Genomic DNA, 19,665 nt, shown 5'->3' on the forward strand with positions numbered 1-19,665 from the left:
ATTCTGTTGTGTGGTTTGAGAGGAGTTATGATGACAAACTGTTGCTGTAATACATTAAAGTAAATAAGTTCAAAGGGGCGTAACTCCTAGAAAAAAAATTGTATCGCAATTTCCCGTCGATATGCACAACTACATAGTATGTCCTTATTATCTGAAAAGGTTTCGTGAAATTCTATTGTGTGGTTTGAGAGGAGTTGTGATGACAAACTGTTGCAGTAGTACATTAAAGTAAATAAGTTCAAAGGGGCGTAACTCCTAGAAAAAAAATTGAATCACAATTTCCCGTCGATATGCACAACTACATGGTATGTCCTTATTATCTGAAAAGGTTTCGTGAAATTCTGTTGTGTGGTTTGAGAGGAGTTGCGATGACAAGAAACAGGACTGACGGACTGACGGACGGACGGGTCAAAAACATTATACCCTCCGCAACTTCGTTGCGTGGGGTATAATTATCATCTTCCTAAATGTGTAGCAGTTGGAAAATACATCAATCTTTTGTTTAGCTGGTTACTTCATGTTTTATAATTACCAGAATCTTTCTTGAAATCATAATAATCAATAACAAGAGTGCACACACTGAAATGTCTCGCCTTCTTTACTAATCATTGATATTATGTTGATACTCCTAAATATAAAGCTTTATTAAGACTGTCACATAAACTTAACATGAACCATGAAAATGAGGTCAAGGTCAGTTGAACCATATGCCAGGCAGACATGTACAGCTAACAATGCTTCCATACAACAAATATAGTTGACCTATTGCTTATAGTTTAAGAAAATAGACCAAAACACAAAAACTTAACACTGAGCAATGAACCGTGAAAACCAGGTCAAGGTCAAATAAAACCTGCACGACTGACATATAGATCATAAAATATTTCCATACACCAAATATAGTTGACCTATGACATATGGTATTAGATAAGAAGACCAAAACTCAAAAACTTAACTTTGACCACTGAACCATGAAAATGAGGTCAAGGTCAGATGACATCTACCCGCTAGGCATGTACACCTTACAATCATTCCATACAACAAATATAGTAAACCTATTGCATAAAGTATGAGAAAAACAGACCAAAACACAAAAACTTAACTATAACCACTGAACCATGAAAATGAGGTCAAGGTCAGATGACACCTGCCAGTTGGACATGTACACCTTACAGTCCTTCCATACACCGAATATACTACACCTACTGCTTATAGTATCTGAGATATGGACTTGACCACCAAAACTTAACCTCGTTCACTGATCCATGAAATGAGGTCGAGGTCAAGTGAAAACTGTCTGACGGGCATGAGGACCTTGCAAGGTACGCACATACTAAATATAGTTATCCAATTACTTACAGTAAGAGAGAATTTAACATTACAAAAAATCTGAACTTTTTTTTCAAGTGGTCACTGAACCATGAAAATTAGGTCAAGGACAATGGACATGTGACTGATGGAAACTTCGTAACATGAGGCATCTATATACAAAATATGAAGCATCCAGGTCATCCACCTTCTAAAATATATAGCTTTTAAGAAGTGAGCTAACACCGCCGCCGCCGCCGGATCACTATCCCTATGTCGAGCTTTCTGCAACAAAAGTTGCAGGCTCGACAAAAATCCTTAGGACTGTTCCATTCCAACATAGACAGTACATAGGGAAGAAACCTTTTAAAATGGCACCCAGACTCAAATAAAAAATTTCAGTTTAATACATATATCACTTTACTTGACATTTACACATATAGTGGAGATTTTAAAGAGCCTTCCCTGGGTCCCATGTATGTTTTTATGGAACAGATCCTATAAAGAATGTACCAAACATTGAGTGCACGGTCTATAAGTTGTTGCAACCACTTATTCCTATTGCTTAAGTATGAAAAAAAAAGAAGATGTGGTATGATTGCCAATGAGACATCTCTCCACAAGAGACCAAATGACACAGAAATTAATAACTATAGGTCACCGTACAGCCTTCTTCAAATAGTAAATAAATATACTTACAGATTTTCATGAACCAGTTAGCTTCATCGTTAAGTTGCTCTGTTAAATCTTTTCTATCATTTATCAGCTGTAACAGCTTGTTGTAACCTACAACATTAAATGACAAAAAAATATTGAAGATTTTAAGAGACATGCGTCACTCAAATTTCACCATTGTAAGTTTTTCTACAGATACAATACTAGATATTGGTTGCAGTGGACATGACATAGCATGTTTTTCAAAAGTGGATAATCTAGGCACCAGAAACTAAGTTTATAACTTTACAATGTAACTGTTATCACAACAAAGATTTATTCTTCTTGGTTTATCTACTAGTTCACAAACTCTGCCTTCTCTTAATTTAAAAATATTCCTTATTTTTTGCAATATCAAAATGTTAAGTATGAAAAAATACATCCTCTAGCCCAAATAAAAAAAAAAATAAAAAAATTCAGATTTCCGCCCAAATATTTTTATTTTAAACTTCAAATAAAATTTAAAAAACAACAAAAACACGAAAAGAACTTCTAATTCTCAACAATGACAATATAAAACATTTTTCAGGCAATCAACTAAATATAAACAAATCAACAAAAATCCCATGCATATATAATCTACTACCTGTCCTTATATGAGTAGTTATATTTTCAATATCAACACTGAAACAAGAATGTGTCCATAGTACATGGATGCCCCACTCGCATTATCATTTTCTATGTTCAGTTTACTGTGAAAATGGGATCAAACCTCTTATTTGGCATTAATATAATTAGAAAGATCATATCATACATAACATGTGTACCAAGTTGCAAGTTGATTTGACTTTAACTTTATCAAAAACTTTTACCTGAGGGGGGACAAATTATTGGATGCACAGCCTAAAAATCTAAAAGTCCGAAGGTAGACCATAAAAATAGAACATAAACTATTCAACTAAATTGAATTTGTAACAGAAAAATAAAATTCAGAAATTATTGTCAATAAAAAATCACAAATATTTACTTTTTACATAAAACAATTCATGCAAAAATTAAAAAGTTCTATGCAGCTGCTTGCACAATCCACAATCATATATCTCACTTTGAATACTCCTGACACTTATTTGTAAGTTTTGACATTTAGTTGAATAATTTGTTAGTTTTCTAATAGTGCCTTGTTTGTGCTCTATATTGGATTGAATTTAATCATTTATCTTTTGCTTCTAAAACTTACATTTATAATCTACTTTTAAATACAGACTGTCATTTTAATTATTCTCAGTATTACAATTTTTTGTGGTCAGAAGAAAATCTTGTTTGTGAATACATATTTTAATGAATTTTACACTTAAATTTGTGGTCAAGTGAACAAGTGTATGCACGAAAATGGAAATGTTAATATTGAACACTGATCCTTTATATTTAGTGCAAGTAGAGAACTCTAGCCTTTTGCTGACCATTATGTCTTCTGATTGTTCCTACTGTACTGATTCTTTTATTTTTTGGTGGATATCAATATTTTGTGGATTTAGGAAAACTTGCACTTTCAAAGATATTTTATTTCGTAGTTTTGAAAAAGTCGGACTACAAGCCTACAATTTTTTTTTAAATTCATTGAATATTCAAATGTGTGATTCACCTGCTTACATGAAAATTGGTATAATTACTATCTTGCAAATTATAATGAGTGTACAGTATGTTCTACAAGACAGACATTTCTTTGTTCCATTTCACTTACCATTTTTCTTCTGTTTCTCCTAGTTTTATTCTAATCAAACACCTCAGGGCTGTTAAAACTTGTAAATGATCTGGACTTGTGTTAGCCAAACATTCTAATGCTGCAGATGCAGTCGACTGGTGATGTTGCTGCAAGGAATTTGAATTTGTCTAGTACAAGGATGCCCCACTTGCACTATCATTTTCTATGTTTAGTGGACTGTGAATTTGGGGTTATAACTCTAATTTGGCTTCAAAAATAGAAAGATTATATCATAGGGAACATGTGTACTAAGTTTCAAGTTGATTGAACTTTTACTTCATCAAAAACTACCTTGACCAAAAACTTAACCTGAAGCAAAACTGACAGACAAACTGACAAACAAACGGATCCACAGACTGAAAAACAAAATGCCTCTAGGTGGGGCATAAAAACATGAAAATTTTGTCAAAAAAAGTCTTTTCCAGAAGTTAAGTATTTGGCATTTGATTAGTATATTCAGAATTTGTTAATAAGTTAGTTTCATACTTCTCAAGGCAGATTGTTATCAGTTATTCTTTAGACAATTAGTTCATGACCCAAACTTGAATTAAAAAAAATTCCAGGTATGTACACAGGAGTAATACAGATACTTATAGATTATCGTTGATCATCTCAAGGAGATCGATTTTCTCGCTTGAGCCGGGACTTCGAAAATGAAAAAAGCAATCAAGTTGAGATGACCAATGATAATCTGTTTATGTTTTACCTATGTCAATTTCATTAGCAACGCAACGTACCCCCTTAGTCTCTAGCGATAATTATCATATCACTCCACTCCGCTGAGAAAGGAAATTATCAGTCAGCAAGATCAAAGGAAAATTTCTTAAAATAGCGATAAACATGCATATCCTGGATTAAGTATTTTCTTAGTGTATAGCTTATAAGGGATATTCTGACAAATACCTCAAAAGCCATGTGTGCTGCCAGACAAATAAGACTGTGCACATCTGTATCTTCTGAACTGTTTTGTACTGCTATTTCACACATCTTATGTAAGGCTTGTCTTGCTTAAAAAGAAAATCATTATGTCAACATGATTTGATAAAACTGAAATATTTCCCAATTATACATAAGACTTGAAAAAATGGTGCAATAGTTCTATTCTTTCTGGTATTAATCCAGAATCTTAATAGGGCTGTTCCAGAATTAAGCATATGGGGGGTTTTTCTTTAAGACCACCAACCATAAAATAAAAGTGATCAATTTACATGCAGTTCTTGCAAAATTGTGAATAGTTTGCAACCACCAATATTTATTAATTTTAGTTGGTCTTATTTCCCCACTTGAAAAGTATTTGAAACAGCCCTTAAAAGCAATGACACCTTTAAATTAACAGTTCTAAAAAAAATACATGCTTGAAAATTAACGTGTTTTAATTTTCTCCATGAACATTGCTACAGCCTAATAATCAAGTTTTTTAAACCCATAACTTTTATCCATTTCACTTTCACATAACATGAATGAATCAAAAGATTTTTTTCTGATTTTGTCTTCTTAGAAACATATGAGGAATTAATTGTTGACTGCTTCATTTAGCAACAAAATTTTCCGGTTTAAACACTTACGTTGGATGGGAATGCTCTGTATTTTCTCATATATTTGAAGGGAATAATCATCATTTTCAAACAGTGAAACAATTTTGTGAGGTTTATTTGTTGAGCCAACAGGAGTGCAATGAATAATTCTTTGTCCAATAACACAAACAAGAATGTGTCCATAGTACACCAATGTCCCATCCGCACTATCACTTTCTATGTTCAGTGGACCATGAAAATGGGGTAAAATCTCTAATTTGGCATTAAAATAAGAAAGATTATATCATAGGAAACATGTGTACTAAGTTTCAAGTTGATTGGACTTCAACTTCATCAAAAACTACCTGGACTGGACAGACGGACAAAAGAACGGACGGATGGACGAGCAAACAGACGCATAGACCAGAAAACATAATGCCCATAAAAATCAAGTGTTTTGTATGCTGTCTCGTAGAGGTTTACCTTACATCTCCTTTTGTTAGAAGATAACCAGAAACAGGTCAGTAATACAAAATATACATGTTAGCACTATAAGGATTTCTTACTATAGTAGTTTGCATGTATTGCAGCTATCTTTTATTCTTTTTAACTCATACGAAGAGACATTTTAACCAACTCCTATATCATTTGATCTCTGATGGATAGTTAGTTGTCTTATAAGCAAGCATACCACATCTCCTTATGTTTATACACCATTGATAATCATGCTAACTCTTATCCTAATACAAACCATTTTCTACATCAGATTCTGCTAATGCCAACTTGTACAAACTAAACTGTGTGTGTATTGATCCAGGGTCATGTTTCTCTGCTTCACTCAGTGCATCTAATGCCTGTACAGTATATAAATATATCATCTTATAAAATCCTTTCATCTTTTTGTGCATTAAATTTACAATTCAAGCTACTTAAATGATGTGGGATTTTCTCTGAGTAGAGGAGTTAGGACATGGTAATGTCTTAATCCAAGGTCATTCACATAGCCTAGGAAAAATGGCAAAAAAGATATCCTTAGGTCTTACAACTTGAGGCATTTTGCTAGTTTCATCTGGTAGATTGTAGAAAACAAATTTTCTCTTATCAATAATAGAACCACACATAATATATATCAGGATTTAAAATGTATAACCCTTATGAAACTGAATTGTTTGCCGCAAACTTGCAGCAGATTTGCTGCAAGCTTGCGGCAAACAAAAAGTTTGCAGGAACACAAAAAAAGGGTTTGCAGATGTTTGCCGCTAGATGCAAACTTCCGACAAACAATGCTGCAAGCTTGCGGCTAGTTTGCAGAAACATCAATGTTTGCAGTAAGATTGCCAGAAAGTTTAAAATAATAAAGAATGATTGCCGCAAGACTGCAGAAAACTTTGACCATTCTATATGTTTGCCGCAAGATTGCAGAAAACTTTGACCATTCTATGTGTTTGCCAGAACATTGCAGGAATTACACAATATTGACTGGGCATGCCTAGCTGGCACTTTCTGGATGCTAACAATTTGAAATTGTGGCTAGGTCATGTTGGTTGTGTTTGGAAATGCATTTCACATATATAAGAGATTAAGGAGGCATTTTGGTTCAATAATATGGGATAATCAGTATGTAATTTTGTAAGTACAAATGATTCATAGAACTTCCATGTTTTAATGAAATACGTAAGTAATGTTATCATCATACATAATTAAGTAAGCAACTATATATACATGTATCTGTTATTGAAAAACTTAAGCCATTTTAAGTTTGAGTTTGTAACTGATGAACTGCACCATCATGATCATGTTTATTAAGATTAAGTTAAATTCTGTAAAGAAATTATTACCTAGCTTTATAGTCTCATTACACATTTGAGATTTTACCTTGTTCATTTTTTAAACAGGTATATTATGTCATTTGAGAATGACTCCTGCCCCTTTTTCAAAACTCAAATGCATGTATGCATTTCCTTAAATCTCATGAGTTTGCAAGAATTCTTCCAATGACAGTTTGTATAAAGACAGGAATTGACTTTTTAAAAATGTTGCTGTGTAATTTTTGAAAGAGATAAATTGAATGTGTCTTCACACATGACATTAGTAATATGTGTAGTTTCTGCAAGTTTGCAACAAACAATTGCCGCAAGCTTGCGGCAAATATAATTTGCATAATTATGTTTGCAGCAAGCTTGCCGCAAACTTCATTTGCATGGTAAAATGGTTGCAGTAAGTTTGCGGCAATGTTTGCTGCAAACTTGCGGCAAATGTTTGCCACAGGGCTTGTTTTTCGGTAAAGGAAGGGTTGTTTCAGGAAAAAAAATACAAAGGGGGGTTAGAACTCAGAAAAATTATATTTACCATGGTGGAGGATTATCTTTATTATTTGTATTGTAAAGGAAAAAATAGTTTAACTTTTGTGTGGTGAACCCACAAATCAAAAATCCTTAACCCCAACCCCTGGCATTCTCCTTATCAGTCTGACAGATAATTAAGATTAAAGCATGGTAATGAGGCTACAAAACCTGTCAATTTTGATTCCCATAATTATAGTTGTAAATAAGAATCTTTGACAAAGCTTGTAAATGAATGTTATCCTATAGGGTTTTAAAACATTTTCCATTTTTTCACTTTAACCAATGTCGGATAATTTTTCTAAACCATTCAACATTAAAATGGTTTTAAAATTTGCTTCAACTTTAGTAACAACATTTGTTTCCCATTATACCAACCTTCTCATTGAGTTGAAGATACATGTAACAATTAGCTCTATTTCTGTGTAGCTTAGCCAGGTTTTTGAAACCAATTTGTGAAGTATCATACAGACTTAAAGAATAATTGTACCACTCTAGTGCAGATTTAAAGTCTTTTTCCTGCAAAGAAAAAAGAAAATGCATGAACATTAATGTAGCAAAACCAGCCAAATGCAACAGATTTTAAACAGAGATTTAAAATCTCTATTTTTAATAATAATTAGTCAAACTATTTCAAGCATAAATATTTTTCATCTGTTCAATTAAACACGACAAGGCATTGTGTAATTTTATCTTAATGATATTAATTATATTTTAAATACATGTCCCATTTGCTATTAAATGCGTTAAAGGGAAACTTCGCAAAAAAATCAAAAATTGATATTATGTTTATTCTGTATAAAAATGCTCAAATTCATAGGTATTAAAGTTTTATTCTGCTAGATAAGAGATCACCATCGATTTTAAATTTAGAGTATCAATTCTCTCCGGTCGGCCATTTTGTCACCTTGTCCGATTTGCAGTCGCGATATGTCTAAGGACCAGAACTACAGTAACCCGATGTAGTCGTAATTGCGTGTCGATATCTCGTCAATCGTACGGTTGTTTTATCCGACTAGTTAACTTGATACGGAAAATTTTCTTTTTTTTTTTAATAACCATGATCTGTTATTTTAAGACTGATAATATAGGAATTAGTGAAAAAGTCAAAATTTCAAATCATAAATAAGTCTTCCGTGAAACTTGAATTGTTTTCGGCAATCTAATTAGTTCATAATTCTTTTATGTAATAAACTTTATTCAAATAAATTAGGATCTTCGCTCCACTGATCACCCGCATGGCTAAAGGTATTACTCCCAAAGGTATTGTAGGGGGTGTGAGGTGACACGTCCAGGTATTCAAGCGATTTCCTGTCGAGTTTGCAAATTCATGCATCGTTTCACTTCTTAGTGTATTGATAAGTGTACACGGCCGATAACTTATAACTTTCCATTGGTGTATAATATACATCTCTATCTTGCGTGTCCGAAAGTGATATAATATATAGTCATTACTAAACATATACGCTTGTTTATGAATAACATTTCTGGTTAAAAGAAAATTATTTATAAAAATATAAATAATACCAAAAAAAACAACAGATCTGATGAAATAAAAAAAAAATCCAAGAGTAAATTTGGTAAAATGTAATATATACTCGTTGTCAATGGTGAAGGACAGATTGGAACATACCAGAAATATATTGATTTAAAAAAAGGTACGCACTTGTCGACCATTCGTATATACGCCTGGATTATAAGTTACGGAACTATAGCGCAAATTAAAATATATACATTTATACACAGAACATAAGAAAGAATAATATATTTTGCGTAAATTGGGGTAAAAGTTTTGTAAAATGAAAAGTCCACGTATGCCAACAGTAAGTAATCATCAAATGTCGATAGATTATTGTATACCAAACGAAGAAGGAGAAGAAGAAGAGATTTAAACACAGGTCGATATATAACTTTATTTGGCTCATCGAAGTTATGGACATTTATAATTCAATTAGATTGTTCTCGAAAAAAGGACGAAATTCGTCTTCGTCACAATTGTTCCAAAATGCATATACGCCACTGGAAGTACACTTATACCGAGGGATGTGAATATTTTCCGGGAAAACTATAAAGTATCAAAGTTTCAAATCAATTTCGGGATTTATTTTCTCTCTAGATATTCAATGACAGCAATTTAAAGAAACTGCTTGTCCGCTTTAGTGGTATTCTTGCCAGTTGAAACAGACTTATAATTACATTAAAAAATAGAAAAGGATGACATTAAATTCGTTGTCTTTTTTATACATCGTTGGTCAAATAGCTAAAGTATTATATATAGTTACGGTGTGAGACGAAGAGTATTTTAAGAAGGACATATTCCCGATTATGTATAAATTTTGTTGATGTTTTTCACACTTGAAAAGCATATCTGTTCGTAATTTGTCGATTCCATTCCAATTAGATCCTTTAATTTCCTGTCAATTTTTTTAAACATTTTTCTTTTTAAATATCTGAAGTCTTCATGTGTTGTCAGATTTAAAATATTTTGATGAGCACATTAATTTCTAAATAGGTAATTAAAGATCACTTTGGATGGACTAAAATATATAATTGCAATTGTTAATGATCTGTTTGAAATATTTAAGGCTGCCGATCCTTATTTGAAATAGTACAATTTTTAGTTCATAAACTCGTGTTTAGAAGGCTATTTTTATTTATAAATTCTTCAATTAAAATAATTCAGTGTTTTATCGTTACTAAAGTAATCAAAAGTCATAATTCATTAAAAAGTGATCTTATGCAAAATATAAAAATATACAACAGCTATCCAGTTATTGTGCGATCTTATTATTCCCGTTAATTAGTTTTAATTTTTTTTTTACATTCATGTGTCTGAAATTTTGTCGGAGTCCCGTTTACAATTATGTTGTTCACACCTGAATGCCAGTGAACCGTGACGCCTAGATTTCACTGAATGAGGATCAAAGGATTAGAATTACATAATGCTAATCTTTTAATTACCTTGAGTTAACCTACGCATTCAACATTCTTTAGGTGTCACAAAACAATACACATTTTATTTCCACCGTACAAGCAAGTGAAAATGTTTGCTGTAATGAAGCAAAAACGTCAGAATACAAACATGTATTTTTAATACACTATTGATCATGTCAATTTCATAAGTTTGTTTAAAGTATTTGTACAAAACAAATCATAAAAATGTTCTATGTATGAATTAATTTTATTATTAAAATTCGTTTTAAAATATCCACACGATCTAATTTTAAAAGTTGCATGGCTATCACTTATTTTTCGTTGGTTAATAGCTACACCAAAAGTCGTCGATGCGCTTTAAATCGCGTAATTAGATTGTTAACGAACAAGACTTAAATGAGATATTTTCACTCCCGGCATGCATCAAAGACTTAAACTACGTCACATAAGTCAGGAAGCTTCAAGAAATAAAATTAATAATTCCCAATTTTCTTCTTTATTAGATTTCATATCAAAATAAAACTTGGTGAATATGTTTTTTATGGTATTATGAACATAATAAGATGAAAAGTGAAAAATCGCGAATTATCCCTTTAACTATAATAGAACTATTTACACTTTGCTGTATAATTTTGGCAGATAAGATATCACAGAAAAAGAAATTATAACTCCCACAGTCAGGAATCTATAAGTTTCCAATAATATTTTCATCAAAATTTCATCTATTTTATTGTTATGTAACTTTTATGTTACTCTGAAGTTTTACCATTTGAAAAGTAGTAATTTTGTTGACTTCTTGAATCTCTTTCATGGAAAATGATAGACTAAGGTATTCTCATGGACTTCAAACCATTAAAACAGAAAATTTTCAAATAAACCTTTAACCCTTATGTCATATGAAACCTCAAATTAACAAGAATGTGTCCAAAGTACACGGATGCCCCACTCGAAATATCCTTTTCCATGTTCCATGGACCGTGAAATTGGGTAATTATCTAATTTGGCATTAAAATTAGAAAGATCATATCATAAGCAACAAGTGTACTAAGTTTCAAGTTGATTGGACTTCAGCTTCATCACTACCTTGACCAAAAACTTTAACCTGAAACTCCCACTTTCATTTTCTATGTTCAGTGGACCGTGAAATTGGGGTCAAAAGTCTAATTTGGCTTAAAAATTAAAAAGATCATCTCATAAGCAACAAGTGTACTAAGTTTCAAGTTGATTGGACTTCAGCTTCATCAAAAACTACCTTGACCAAAAACTTTAACCTGGACGGACGAACGGAACCACAGACGGACGGACGAACGGAGCCACAGACCAGAAAACATAATGCCCCTCTACTATTGTAGGTGGGGCATAAAAAAAAATAATGATGCATATGTTTTTTATAACTAAATGGATTATAAAACTTATGAACATCAACTTTTTTCTGAAAAAAATTCTTTACTTTGTCCACATTTAAAAAAAGTCTACCTTTTTTTAATTGCTTGCTTCCAAGAAGAAATTCGCCGACATATTTTCGGTATGCATGTGACTTAAGTGTGACCCTTGTAGTAAAAATCGGTGATCGATATACACATGGATCTGTCATTTCAATAAACTATTATCTGATTGTACATGCTATACACAATATCAATGTTTCTTTGTTGGTTGTTTACTTTAAGTTGACAATTGGAAACTACAGCTTTAAAACACGACCATTAAGTGGCTGCGATATTTTCACACAATAACAGGCAGAGAGAAAGAAAAAAAGACGATTATATGAAATGTTTGTGTAAACAAATATAAAATCGTGCACAGAAGTTTATGATACATACATGCATTGGTTCAAGAATTCGATAAACATTATTTTTCACCAGTCACTCGTTTCATATGACTTTAACTAATGATTCAATTACAAAATTATTTTACTATTTCAATCTGACCTCAAAGGCCTCAGCTGCTTGTTCCCATAATAAGATATGAAATCGTTTCAGCACCTCCTTGTCCAAAGGATTTCCTGTATTGTGCTCTACAATGAATACAAAATAATTATTTCTTCATACACAACTTCAAAATTTATCAGTTTGTTTTAGCCATGAAAAAATATGTCTTCTAGTTTTCACTTTTTCTTTCTTACAAAGACAGTAACTTTAAACAAGAATAATAAATTTTACACAACTTGAAAAGTAAAAATTATTGTTTATCTAAAATTTAGCTCCTATAAATATCTAGGAATACGATTGGTTAAAAGCAAATGCGTGGAGACTGTGTATATTTCATATTAGGTTAGTAGTGTTCCATATTGGGTTAGTAGGCGGGGCTTATTTAAATACATGGTTAGTAGTAGTGTTATGTCCTTTTATAAAAAAACAACACAATGTTAAGGAAAAATCTTGAGGGATTTTTAAAGACGTAGAAATTGATGATGAACCATTAAAATAAATTCATAAAACACATTTAAAGCAAACAAGTTGTTATTGTAGGCATTTGTTTTTGTATAGACCAACAAGTAGGTTCTTAATACTAAAGGTATTGAAGACTTGATCACTTTGATAGGCCATTAGTCTAAATACTACATGCTAAGATAGTCGGTAAGATAAATTCGTTACATAGTGTGCTAGTGACCTAATACTATATATATGGGGTTCATTGGAATCCCCATATAAAATTTACTGACCAAATATATCGTATAAAGTCACTAGCACACTATATAACTAATTAAGTTATTGTATGTTATATCATAATTCCAATAAATAAAAGAGGAGCTAAATAAGATGTTGAGATAAAGAAACAAAATCTTCAAGATTCTTTTGGAACCAGTATCATAAACGGGAACTAGAGGCTCCAAAGAGCCAGTGTGGCTCACCTGATATTTTTGTTTACAATTGATGCATGAAATAATGCAACCATTATCCTTTTGCTTTCGTTTCAAAGATATAAGCCAACAAGAATGTGTCCATAGTACACAGATGCCCCACTTGCACTATCATTTTCTAAGTTCAGTTCGGGTTCAAAACTCCAATTCGGCATAAAAATTAGAAAGATCATATTATAGTGAACATGTGTACTAAGTTTCAAGTTGATTGGAATTCAACTTCATAAAAAACTACCTTGACAAAAAACTTTCACCTGAAGCGGGACAGACAGACAAACGGAAGAATGAACGGATGCACAGACTAGAAAACATAATGCGCCCCTTCTATCGTAGGTGGGGGCATAAAAACTGCATTTTTACCCAATGTTCTATTTCTAGCCATGTCAGCCATGTTGGTTGGGAGGTGGGGTCATCCGATACATTTTTAAACTAAATTTCCTGATGATGATTGTGACAAAGTTTGGTTGAATTTGTCTCAGTAATTTCAGAGGACAAGATTTTGGTAAAGATAAAAAAAATACAAAAAATTGTTAAAAATTTAAAAAATTCATTAAGGGGTCAATTGATAATTTTGGCCATGGTTGACTTGTTTGTACATCTTACTTTGCTGAACATTATTGCTGTTTACAATTTATCTCTATCTATAATTATTAATATAATATTAAAGATAACCCAAAACTACCAAATTTCCTAAAAATTACCAATTCAGGGGCAGCAACCCAACACCGGGTTGTCTGAAAATTTCCAGGTAAATAGATCTCAATTTTTTAAGCTTATTTACCATGTCAGATTTACTCTAAATGCTTTACTTTCAGAGATATAAGCCAAAAACTGCATTTTTAACCCCCCCCCCCCCCCCCCCCCCCCCATTTTTCCCCATGTTCTATTTTTAGCCATGGTGCCCATTTGGAACAAGTATCATATCTTGAAAAAAAAACACCAGAATATTCAATGATAAATGTAGGCAGAATATGTAAGGAGTAAAGTATGGATACAAACCTGTTATGCAATTTTCTACAAATTGTTTAGCTCCATCTTTGTTATTTGTCTGTAGAAATAGTTCTAATTGGATTCCTTTTAATTTACATACATCAGGACTATTTCCAAATCTTAAAATTTGATCTTGTATAAGTGACTGGTAAACAGCAGCTCTGTCAAAATAAATGTATAGCAATATAGTGTAAACAGTTTGAAAAGCATTCTCAAATGTTCATTTGGAGGCGTCCTTCAGCTGGCCCCTTAAAAATATGTTTACTAGTTCAGTGATAATGGAAGTCATACTAAACTCCGACATGTTAACTAATGTAAATTCAACAGAAGCTTTTTACATACAGTATAGACACCACATTAATTTTGAACACCTTCTTTAAGTGGCATGTCATTTCTGGTTTCATTGTTTTTTAAGCTTGCTGTTTTCTGATTTTTAGTTGTAAGTTTCCTCTGAAGACCATAAATTAATTTTTGGTGGGCATCAAAATGAAGACAATTTTTTTGTTGTTGAAGACAATGTGAAAAAATGCCATTCCTTCTACCTTCAGCTAATGATACAGTTATAAATAATAAAACCAAACATCCAGCCATACCTTTTGTAATCAGATAAAAGCTGAACCAATGATGTTACACTATCTATCGTGGTGTCTGTCTGTTTCACTATTTCATCTACAGCTGTATATAATATAATATAGTAAAAGATTTATTCATTAATTCAAATTTACATGTCCTCAGTTTAAATTTATATCAAGAGTATTTGAGTAGAATTATCAAATTATTCATTGCAATTAGTAAGTCATTTCAAAAAGAAAACGTAGCTTACATCTATATGAAAGAATATTGCTTACTATGTTATGTGGTATGGGTCTAGCTCATTTTTGGAAGTTCATATAGTGACTTAAGTTATTTTCATCCTTATCCTAAAGATATTGTTAGATTATCATCTCAGTGGGAATAAAATATCATTTATGTTAATAAGTAGCTTATTTGACATGAAAACAGATGTCACCAAGATATTGGACTAAATTCTTCCTGGATTTTACCAGGCATGGGGTAATCGTAATCAGTAATCATAATCAGCTGTAATCAATTATATTTTGCAGTGTAATCCTATGTAATCAGTTATCATGCCATTTCTGATTACAAGTAATCATAATGTAATCGATTACACTGCAAAAAACATGTGTAATCATGATTACTTTAAGATTACATTCATATGATTACTTGCTGATTACAAATCTTTATAATATGTATGAAAATAGTTTTCAATAGACAAGATGAAAATTAGAAAATGTAAAGCTTGAATGAAAAATCATGAAACTAGTATTCACAATGATGGGACCTTGTTTAATGTGATAAATTGTTTCATCTATATAACAAATTTGTATAACCAAGTGTTTTATTTTGTTAACAGCTTACTAAAGGAAATTTCCTCTCCAATATTTAGTTGTGAGATTGAGCTCTTATGATACAAGAAAATGCCTTGAAAGCATTTTACATGATTATTCATTTTTTCATCGCGATGACCGGTCAGGCACACGTACACAAAAATTGTGTTACGCATGTCGAAAATTATCTCAAGAACGTTTGCAATCTCCAATGCAGAATTATTGAAGATTGAACATTTTGAGGGAAAATATGAATAAAATTGAAAATGGAAATGGGGAATGTGTCAAAGAGACAACATCCCGACCAAAGGGCAGATGAATGCCTACTCAAATCCAATCTATTAGAAAAATTGAATTATTAAAGAAAAGTGTCCACAATGCACTTGCACTGCACTGATATTAATATAGTAGAATAAAATAATACACAAATGAATGAAAATTATATAGAGAATAATACATGGCAAAATCCGTATCATATGTCGTATCATCCCGAGACATCAATATCAGCCCAAGGGCCTTTAGGCCCGAGGGATGATATTGGTCGAGGGTGATATGGCATGTGATACGGATTTTGACATGTATTATACGCTTTATCATATATTTCAACAGAAGAGTATTATATTATATGAACTGTTTTCTGATCCATAGCACTGGGTTACCTTCAGTTCTACTTTTGTCTTGTTTCAAAAACTTAAAAGAACTGCTCAATTACTTATCTGAAGCACCTGGGTTACCTTACAATTTGCGTGCTGTTGTTTTAAAAATATTTTGTTTATTATTGTATTAATTTGTGTCTTTTGTATTTTTCATAGTTGCATTTAGTGTGCCAAAAAATATGAAAACTTGACGTTCGTGACGTCACATACAATGTGAAAACTTGACGTTCGTGACGTCACATACCAAACAATGATGTCATTCAAAAAATTTACCGATTTTGAGGAAAAATTTTCTTAAGCAAAAAAAAAAACCAAAACTGACTTTATGTAAAAAAAAAAAAATAAAAAAAAAATAGGGGTGTGATAAAGGGTATGTGATAAAGGGTAGGGGTGTGATAAAGGGTATGCGATAAAGGGTGCGCATCAAAGTTGCGCGATATGGATTAAACAGCAGGCTATTTATCACATATGCAAAACTACTGTATTTACTACTAAACATATGATAAATACATATATTAAAATATATATAAAAGATACATGTTACTGTAATATACAAATATCAATATGACAACAAACCAGACGGTATACTGATTTGTATCACTACAATATAAAAGTCAACTTGTCTCAGATTTTTTTTTTTATATCTGTGCATTAACCTAACTTTCAGGTATAAAGATTTTTTTTCTAAGACAAGTGCTTGTCGGACCATCCCCAATAACTTGCTGTCATCCAATCTTCAGTACTTCAGTACTTTAATTAATTCAAAATTGCTGGGGTTCTTTTTCAACTTGCAAAAAAGAATACAGTCTGTTAAAACCAATTTCTGTCTTTTAAAACTAGTTATCTCTAGTCTTGTGAGGTTCCCTGTGTATCAGTAAACGTAGGTTGAGGCAGTATAGATATAGGAACATTAATCAGGCCAGTAATTACATATGTAGGTTGAGGCAGTATAGAAACATTAATCAGGCCAGAAATTACATATGTACCTCTGTTAACCATCTCATCAGTATCTCCATTCTGTAGAAGAATTTTCAGGTTTATGTAAAGACCAGCAGGATGTGGATACTCCTTCAAAAGAAATTACAACAAGAATGTGTCCAAAGTACTCGGATGCCACCACTCACACTATCATTTTTTCTATGTTCAGTGGACCTTGAAACTGGAGTCATAGGGAACATGTATACTTAGTTTCAAGTTGATTGGACTTCAACTTCATTAAAAACTATCTCGACCAAAAGCTTTAACTTAAAGTGGGACAGATAAACAGATGAACGAACGAACAAACCAACAGACAAACAGACCAGAAAACATAATGCCCATAAATGGGGCATAGTAATAAAAATAAGTAGATCAAGGAAACTTGAATAGACTAACAGACTTTTAATACCAATCCACAGACAACAAAATATATATATATGAAAATTAGTAATTGATTCAAAGTCACTGGACCTATAAGACAGCCTCAAAATATACTTCAAACTCATATCTTTATAGTAATGCTACTCCATACAAAACATCATTGATTTATTACAAATATTTCTTATCGAACTTAAGCAGAACACCTAACATTGAAAATGGTTAGTTAATTCAAGCCAAGGCTCAGTGTTGAAGGCTGTACTTTGACCTGTAATTCAATTGTTAAATATCAAGTAAGAGTTATCTCATCGGCACTCATACCACATCTTCTTATTTATAACATCACTGGACAATGACCTCTAAATAGACGTAAACCTGAAATGTACTGATAGTAATGCAACTTTATATCAAAAGTATCAATGATCTATAACAAGTACATGTAGGTCTGTCAAACTAACTTCAGCAGAAAACTTAACAATTTTTTACTCTTGTCACCATCGCTGGAAAAGCAATCCCTATATCTAGCTGTCAGCGTCTGTCATCACAGTTGTGACAAAAATCCTCGGTTTTTATTCACCTGCAATATATATTCTATGACCTTTTATTCCATCAGGAACAAATATTGTAATATTTCCTCCAGTTGAGAAAGTATTTCAGAATAATTTATCTATTTGGAAATAATGTTTTAAAGTATAAACTTCTTTTCCATGACAATGGGCTGTATTTGTGTTTTTGTCTTTTTTTTAAAACTTTATCAATAGCTATTTACTAACCATAAACAGAAATAAGATGTGGTATAGGACATTTTTCAAATGTAAGTATGAAAAATGTTATGAGAAATCATCCATATAGGAATGATAGGGCTTTCCAGAAATAAATATCTGGGAGGGTCAGAACTCCACATGTCTATTTTTTTAATAATTCAAGTAGGAATATTTCATTTTGTCGATGATAACAAAAGATAAGAAAGAAGTTCAAAACTCCTATATATTTTTGGGAATATCCCTTGCTACTTACAGCATTAGCCAAGGTAATGGCATTCTGTGCTTTCTGGAAGTATGCTGGACCTAAGTCCAAGTAAGCACATGACAATAATCTCAATGTTCTGGCCTACAACATAACAAAAGGTTTAGATATAAATAATTGAACAACATAACCAAGGGTTTAGATATAAATAATTGAACAACATTATATAACTAAAGGTTTAGATATAAATAATTGAACAACATAACTCAAGGTTTAGATATAAATAATTAAACAACATAACTAAAGGTTTAGATATAAATAATTAAACAACATAACCAAGGGTTTAGATATAAATAATTGAACAACATGACCAAGGGTTTAGATATAAATAATTGAAAGTCAAGGTTCACAAGAATGAACTGGTAATTAAATACTGATTTGGGGAGAAAACATCTGAATACTAGAGTTCTTGGTAGAAATTCTGTGAAAATTTAATTCAATAAAAAGATTACAAAGATACATTTTAATATCTAATAACTTAACAAGATCTATTTTCAAATTTTGAACCCAGTAAATATGTAACAAGAGCTGTCAAAATGACAGTAAACCGGATTCTTTAACATTTATTTGTGTTCTGGCATTTATCAATATTACAAGGACCAAAACTCCTAATAGAAAATTTTAAAAGGTTTGGTTGAACGGTTCATGAGTAAATGCACGGACACAACATTTTTTAAACTTTCAAGAACCGTAACTCCTGAACGGTAAAAGTCAAAATCGTCATTATTGGACTTAACTCCGTTATGTTGTCAGTAACAACATATTAAAATTTTAAAAGGTTTGGTTGAACGGTTCATGAGTAAATGCACAGACACAACATTTTTTTAAACTTTCAAGAACAGTAACTCCTGAACGGTAAAAGTCAAAATCGTCAT

General features: G+C 31.9%; 1 protein-coding gene across 1 annotated transcript in view; it reads right to left on the bottom strand.

The window, feature by feature from the left end:
* Positions 1-19,665, bottom strand: part of LOC139491650 (testis-expressed protein 11-like) — a 62,818-nt gene that overhangs the window by 14,436 nt on the left and 28,717 nt on the right. The window contains exons 10-20 of the mRNA XM_071279439.1: positions 18,782-18,874; positions 17,395-17,476; positions 14,958-15,039; positions 14,374-14,525; positions 12,443-12,528; positions 7,959-8,099; positions 5,990-6,092; positions 4,628-4,731; positions 3,704-3,831; positions 2,609-2,646; positions 2,008-2,094 (exon numbers count right to left, since the gene is read on the bottom strand). Of these exons, the coding sequence (XP_071135540.1) occupies positions 2,008-2,094; positions 2,609-2,646; positions 3,704-3,831; positions 4,628-4,731; positions 5,990-6,092; positions 7,959-8,099; positions 12,443-12,528; positions 14,374-14,525; positions 14,958-15,039; positions 17,395-17,476; positions 18,782-18,874 (1,096 nt within the window). The remainder of the gene's footprint in view (positions 1-2,007; positions 2,095-2,608; positions 2,647-3,703; positions 3,832-4,627; positions 4,732-5,989; positions 6,093-7,958; positions 8,100-12,442; positions 12,529-14,373; positions 14,526-14,957; positions 15,040-17,394; positions 17,477-18,781; positions 18,875-19,665) is intronic.

The sequence above is a fragment of the Mytilus edulis genome, chromosome 10 (genome assembly GCF_963676685.1).
Source record: "Mytilus edulis chromosome 10, xbMytEdul2.2, whole genome shotgun sequence".
Taxonomy (NCBI): domain Eukaryota; kingdom Metazoa; phylum Mollusca; class Bivalvia; order Mytilida; family Mytilidae; genus Mytilus; species Mytilus edulis.